Below are 7901 nucleotides of genomic sequence, written 5' to 3'. Positions count from 1 at the left end.
GTAGTGAATGTAGGATATGATTTTAATCAGATTTTGTTTTTGTTTTATTTTTCTGTTTGAAAATATGGTGGATACACCTGCATTCCAGCATATAGGCAGCTACGTACATGCCTGCACATGGATGACAAGAAAACAATAAAAAAGCAAATATTTTATTAAATAACATTTTATTTAAACTCTGCAGATTCAATATTACAACCTTATTTGTAATATTAACATACAAGTTTAGAAGTCATCACATATGTTTTGGACAAACTGTTTATTCTGGATTGACATATTGTTGCTTCAGTTTCAAACAGTGCTTAATATATGAATTTATACCTTAAACTTGTTCACCCCTGAAATTTCACAATGAACTATTCCAACCTTTGAATTGAAAGAGTGCAAGTGTATCTTCAAGGGTGAATGAGTTAACTGCAATTTCATTTTACTGCATTTAGTAGTAAGTATAAGAGTTATAGGTCTATAGGTATCTTGGAATTCAATATTCAAATGTACAGATATAGGATATTGCCCATCCAGATAGAAGAAAAACTAAAATTGGCACTTGAAGCTTTTAACAGCATCCTCATTACTTGTTGTCACATTGTGTCTTTATCAATTTAGAGTGTAGCACAAGCATTAGGCCACAGAACTAGTCATTCTACTGTAAGATGTTTTCTGATTTGAAACCAAATTGTCTACACAACACTACAGATCTAAACATTCTCGACAAGGAGAAAAATCCCTAAATGCTATTTTGTCCGGCAGTGAAAAATAACATAACAGGCCCCGGGGTAGCACAAAATTTGATGATAATATGAAATTATATTTTACTTTAAGGAACAACTAAAATTAACAGGCCCTGGGGTAGCACAACATTTGATGATAATATGAAATTATATTTTACTTTAAGGAACTAAAATGAACAGGCCCCGGGGTAGCACAACATTTGATGATAGTATGCTATATTTTACTTTAAGGAACAACTAAAACTACGTGATGTGTTAATCAATATCTGCATTTAAGTGTTTAAACATGAAAATTACCATTTTTAAATTTCATTTGTAAATTTGATGATATTGTGAATATTTATCCCTATAGGTTCAAACCTGGTAGCTGTGCTAGATAGTACATGCAAGTCTGCACAATCTAACGCTTCAGATTTACCAAGGGTATTGATCACTGCTTTTAAAACAAAACCAAGTGTTGAAAAAATGTAGGCAATATATTGTACGAATTAACATAAACAAAGCTTAGCACTTTCATGAAAACTAATTACCAGGCATTCTCCTGGACAAAACATTATGACCTATTCCAGTAACAGACACTGGATCCCTTCACAGTACAAATGTCATAGTAACACATTGCAACTTGTTATACAATTTATAGTATCGCAATGTATGCAATGTAACTACATTAAAATTGTAATGACCAATCTACAAGTACTGCAAGTCAGTTATATTCATAAGATTGTTATTATACACAACTAGTTAGTGAATTTCTCTTTTTAAAAATGTTTAAACAGAAAAGAATAAACCTGAAGTGAAAATCTTTCTATCACAATTTCCATATAGTCTGCGAGTCGAGGATTCAAGCAAATTCTATAGCTTTAAAACTCTCCGTGGAATTCCAGATGTTTCAGTATTGAGTACCTCCAGCAAACTATATCTCTGATGATATCAGATGGCATTTGCTGGTCAACTATATCTGCAGCTTGCTTATAAACAGCAGACCTTACTACAGCCCAAGGTCGTAACAACTGTTTATAACATGGACAGATGAAAGCCCCCCCCGCCCCCTTCAATCCTTGATTATGGACTTCATACTATGTGCCGTCAACATCAGCCATTTGCCATTTTAGTATTTTCTAATAAATTCTTGATGTAAGATACAAGATTTAAAACCAAATTAATTACAGTTGCCACAATCTATAGTGCCACAGAAAGGATAACTTTGTAACAGACGGACATGTCTGATTTTGTGCAGCCATCTTGGGTTATTATATAGAATCTGGATTTGAGCATTTTTTTTTTTTTGGTTTTAGAAAGCTATTTTTTTGTCTAATTCATATATACAATACTAAAATATTAGTAAGAAGTTTGATATATATATGTTTTTTTACTTCAAAGGTTTTATTTCAAATATAATTCACCACATTCATATGAATTCTTTTTGGTACACATATATAAGCTTGACTTTGTGGAAACAACAAGCTATGCCATGAGGCCATCCAAATTTCTCTGATTTCAGCCTAAAAATTCTGTGAGAATTCAGTGATTTTACTAACAAACATAGCTGACATACAGTATGTATATATGTTTATGAAGGTATGAGGAAATTTTAACAAGATGAGAATAATACATCAAAAAGGATTTGTATTCACTATCAAACTCTCATTGTACTAGAAATCATCCATACATGCATTCATAAATATTGTCATTTTTTATTAGCGAACAACTTTCTAACTATTTAACTTCTTTCATTCCAAAAATTAATATTCTCTTAATCTCAAAATATTCCATACTTACATTATCTAACTTGAATGCCTTTCATTCCAAAAATAAATGTTCTCTAAATCTCAAAACATTCCATACTAACATCCATCGATGACATTTTAATATTGGCAGGTAACTTGAAATGATTGATATATTCACTGATAATGCTTGCCCATCTTTGCTAGCTAAGTGTTCGCTTCGTATACACTCCACGTAAGCGAACACTTGGCTAGCGAAGATGATGCTTACCTGATCAATATGAAATACAAATACAAGAAGTTGAACAGATTTTTCTCTGCATTACTGCACAGAAAATACGATCAAAGATTTTATTTATGAGTACCAGGGTATGTAACTTTTTACATTAGTAGCGAAAGTCTGATTTATTTCATTCTTGCAAGGAAGAATTTAATCTCCTGATAGATAGACAAATAATTTTAAAATGCTGGTCTAATTTTATTAGTGATCAAAATTTTTAAAGCCATATATAAAAAATGTATATATTTCAACCTTCAACACAAATCTAAATTTTGTCATCAGAAAACCCCAAAAGATCTGTTATTTTGTTATCATGATTGTCTATGTTTACAGCAGATACATTTTCTTTCACCTCAAACATATGATCACCATATTTTTGCACTCTGTCTAAATCATATTCTGTCCAGATTTTTATCTTACGGTAAATGGTCAAAGAATCGGTCCTCAACATGTACAAAAGGTTGATACTAGTATATTACTTGGAATCCAAAGTAGACATTTTCCAGCAAGATTGGTTTGGTTTGTTTGTGTTTTACGTCCTATTAACAGCTATGGTCATTTAAGGACGTGCCCGGTTTTGGTGGTTGAGGAAAGCCGGAGTTTCCGGAAAAAAACCACCGACCTATATGTACGGCCAGTACCTGGCGACTGCCCCACATAGGCCTCGAACCCACGACCCAGTGGTAGAGAGCTAGTTGTAGCAGAATGTCAGACACCTTAACCACTTGGCCACCACAGCCTGCCCCTTTTCCTTAAGAACAATAGGCAGACTTTTTAAAATATGAAGAAAAAGTACCTGTCATCAATGGAATTCTAAATATGAAAAGAAAATGTCAAAACTGTACCAATTTGGGTAGGGACACATTTGATATTAATTTATAGAATCACATTGTGGTTTAATCATCAATTGCATTGACTCTAGAAAGAAATATAATTGGAGTTTCCTCTAATTTTACAAATTAACTTTCCTATAAAAGAAAACTTCATGCTAATCTTCACATTAAGCCATTCAGAGACCAAGTTTTCCACCAACATGTACATGTATCAATATCAAATTTTCATTTGTTCTGACCAACACTGTCTATAGCACACAAAAATATACATACACAGCAACTTAACATACCAAATATGTTTTAACAACATACACAATCTCTCTCTCCCTCTCTCTTAAAAAAAACATACTTCATAAATAAAATTTGAACAAAATAATCTAAACCAAACTATAACTCTAGCTTTTGTTGTCGTAGTTTGTATGCGGCTTGGTCGTACTTGGGCATAAGTTCCTCTACTATGCTTATGAAGTCTGATTTCTCGGCACATCCTTTACAAGCATCACTGCGATTCCAGTCACTGAGAATTTCCTTCAGCTGCTTAACACGCAATTTCTTCAGGTCAACCTCAGCAAGGTTAATCTTCTTCTCTGTAATTCAATTACCAAAGATATTGCAAGAAAATGAATGACAAAGGAGATTGGGTGGTGAAGTCTATGGTGCTATATAGTGCTCTCATCTCTCACCAGGACACCCTGACCCAGGGTTTGGAACCATAAATTGTATGGTACATGTATTATAGAATTGTTTCATAATTCTTTTAGAACAGATAAAGTTCATTCATTTAATAATGAAGGTTAAATGATCAAAAGAATTATTAATTTTAATCAGTTATAACTGTAAAAGTTTCAACATGAAGGATTTTTTTCTCACTTTGAATATTCTCCATTCTATAAATAGAAACTAAAGTAACCAAAAGGAGTTTTTTTCAGGCTTAATAGAGAACTTACCAATTATGTATCTTTCAGTGTTCATTTATTTTTTCACAGGCTTTGTAGCCCAAAAATTAGACACTAGTTATAGTGCTGTGAATTGATAAGCTCTAGATAACAACAATGGTAAAGTGTACGTTTTACAATTAAAAGTTCGGAGTTTGACCCCTGCAACTTTTCTGTTTTATTTCTTGGTATACCTGAATTTTACCAAATATTTTTTTTTCATGTACATAGAATATCAATCATGTTTTGTTATAGAAGAGCAAACAATCTAAAACTTACTTATTTTTACTTCACAAATCTGGGAATCTTTTTTGTCAAGTACTTCACAAATCTTCTCGGCCGGCTTATTAAAGGTCAGCGGTCGTGTGATCTCATTGAGTATTGCTGTAGCGGAAGTCTTCAGTCCTCCAATGTAGTAACACTACAATATAAATATAATGCATTATACATGTACAAGCTAAAATATGTATAACACAAAACAGCACTATACTTCTTATTTGCATATCAATTATGCCCCCAGCTCAAATCCCTTATTCTAAAAAAAAAAAGTCACTAATTTTAGTCAGTAATTGACCCCATTCCAAGTGTAATTTACCTATTTTCCCTATATTAAGTTTAAAATTCTGAAAATTGTTACCAATTTCATGAAACCAAAAATCAGCATGTTGTATAAATTAATTCTGAAAATTGTTGCCTATGTTCATTTTACTTTAAACCATCTTCGCAGGGTTGTTGTTGCGCTTTAAAAACATACTGATAATTGTCAACGTGTCAATATTTTTTGTATGAAGATTTTTTTCTGTGGTAAATAATGGTGAAGCTAGTGAAACAGACAGTTCTGGTGATGGCAATGTCAATGAAATTCAAGAAGACGAACAGTGTCACTGTCAATTACAGAATGACGTGACACTAGTCTCAATAGTTCTAACGCAAAGATTAAAACCGGTAAGTGGTATTGAAAGTGTTAACAAGGTTACCGCGAGCGGTATATAATACGCCCGTCACACATTGAATGAGCAGTTGTTTGTATGATTGAAATATATGAAGTATTTGTGAGTAATTGATATTGAAAGAGAAATCATTCAACATAACTGGTAGATCAATGAGTGCAATTCAACATCATGGAACACATGCATCGCATTAATGAAACCAAGGGGAATAACTCCAATAATTACGGTCGGATAATGGCGGTTATCGAACTTGTCCGAGGTTTCATGGTAATTAACCTTGTTGTGAAGTTTGAAGTTAATCCGTTAATAATTACTTGAGATATCGAGCGAACACTGTTTCGACAAGTCCATAAAGGAGCATAAGTCAACACAGCACTCGTAGTAGGCAAGATATTGATGAGAGCAATCCTTCTTAAGGCCAAACAAAAAAAAATTGGTGTTTCTGGTAACCGTACCTACCATTATTTTTTGTGTCTACCATAAACTTTCTAAGGGAATTTTCAAAGAAGCACAGTTAAAGTCAAGATCACTTCAATATAAACCATATAAAACTAGAACTGTAAGCCAAAGGCTAACTAATACCCCCGCTACTATATAAAACAGAACTGTAAGATTAAGGCTTACTAATGCAAAGCAATATAGTTTCTCACCAGTAATGAGTTAATCACTATTTTATATAAAAACAAAAAAATAAAATAACAGAAAAATAAACAAGTATTTCGCACAAAGGGGCATAACTCCATGAAAAATGGTTGAAATCCTAAATTAAAATGCTGGTGCACAACTCCATAAGATATGGATCATTTAGCAAAGTTTTAATGAAATCCACCTGTCCATTAAGGAGGAGTTGCGCGTACAAGTATTTTGCACAAAGGGGCATAACTCCATCAAAAAGGGTTGAAGTCCCAAATTAAAATGCATGCCATTGCACAACTACATAAGATACTGATAATTCATGCAAAGTTTCAATGAAATCCACCTGTTAATTAAGGAGGAGTTTTCCGGACAAGTTACTGCGGACGACAGACAGACATCCAGACAGGGTGATTCCAGTATACCCCCCCCCCCAAACTTCGTTGTGGGGGTATAATTAGTTTTTGAAATACAATTTGTTACCTACCTACCTTAAATTTTACAGGTTACAGGAAACACATATATATATTTTTTGTCTGGCCTTACCAGGTGCATGAGTAAGTATTAGTGTATAATATTATTTACATGTTTATTTTGTATGAATTATAAAGAAGTTTTTACCACTAGAGTAAACGTGCTCTGTTAAAACTATTGTATACATTATTCCAGCTACAGTTAGAAATGTTACTAACCCACATTTAAGATGTGTTTTTTAATATTTATACTTACAATTCTTTCATATTCTTTTACTTTGGTGTTTTCACAAAAGTCTATTAATTCTGTCTTGATGGAATCCATACTTTTGCGTGCATCAGCTGATAAAGTTTCATCAAATGTCTTTATGAAGTTCACACATGCTGCAAAGATAAAATTGATACAAATTCTGAAGGTTTTATTATTTATTTTGTACAAGTGCTAATTTGGAGATTTCCTGGAGTCACAAATAACATGTTTAATAGCTACAGGCATCAACGTTTGATGACAAGATGTACATATACCTAAAAGAAATATTTTCTTTATAATAGCACATGAAAACATGGATTAGTTGTTTATTTTTTTTAGGAACGGGGCGCTATATTGTTTTGGGGCGAACTATTTGGGGTGTAATGTTTTTTTTGGGACGAACTGGTTTGGGCGATATGAATCAAATTTGGGGCGTAACGGTTTTAGGGCGAAACGTCTGACACCCCTGTCAGATAGAGAATTCTAGACGTTTCGGTCCCATACAAACGTACACCAAACAAAGTTGGTACGGGTTTACTTAAGAGAAAGTAATATTTATAAAGTACGGAAACTAAGGAAATCACAAGCTAATTCATATATTCCTCCGAAACGTCTTGGACAGATACTGAAGCGACTGGCAACTTACCACCGAGTGGACAAAACTGACACCATTGTTCCCTAATGATAATGCCTTCTTATTGTCCATTAAATAATGGGTCTACCCAGACATGGTCTCGCCACACTCAAATTACCTTCACATTCTTCTGGTCTGTACTTCCCATTGACATTGACAACGCACCACGCGATAACTGTCAGACACAGCAACAATTTCTGAATCCCCATCATTTCTTCAGCAATTATAGGCCTATTCGTTTCTTAATTATTTCGTCGTATGATATGTCCTTTAAACTGCTCCGTTTGTCACGACAACAGTTCTCACTAATCAATGATTTCTTAATTCTATGGAGTCTGTTATTTTTCATACAAACTGAACGTGTACGTAGATGCCGGTAAAAATTACGTGTCCTGTAGGAAGCACATGTACATTTGTCGCTCTGTGATTGGTGGAAACACTACTTCCGGGTTGTGACA

The 7901-nt window shown here is 33.5% G+C and overlaps 1 protein-coding gene across 1 annotated transcript; it reads right to left on the bottom strand.

Moving 5' to 3' along the window:
* Positions 1–3796: 3796 nt before the first annotated feature.
* Positions 3797–7861, bottom strand: LOC110466273 (mesencephalic astrocyte-derived neurotrophic factor homolog). The gene is made up of 4 exons (XM_021522673.1): positions 7562–7861; positions 6816–6943; positions 4783–4924; positions 3797–4155 (listed from the first exon to the last, which is right to left on the bottom strand). Exons 1-4 carry the CDS (start codon positions 7653–7655, stop codon positions 3956–3958), a joined length of 564 nt encoding a protein of 187 aa, XP_021378348.1. The 5' UTR covers positions 7656–7861; the 3' UTR covers positions 3797–3955.
* Between the last annotated feature and the right edge of the window lie 40 nt (positions 7862–7901).

This window comes from Mizuhopecten yessoensis, unplaced genomic scaffold (genome assembly GCF_002113885.1).
Source record: "Mizuhopecten yessoensis strain PY_sf001 unplaced genomic scaffold, ASM211388v2 scaffold11127, whole genome shotgun sequence".
Taxonomy (NCBI): domain Eukaryota; kingdom Metazoa; phylum Mollusca; class Bivalvia; order Pectinida; family Pectinidae; genus Mizuhopecten; species Mizuhopecten yessoensis.
The sequence above is the reverse complement of the archived record's forward strand: the minus strand, read 5'-3'. Positions and strand labels throughout refer to the sequence as shown.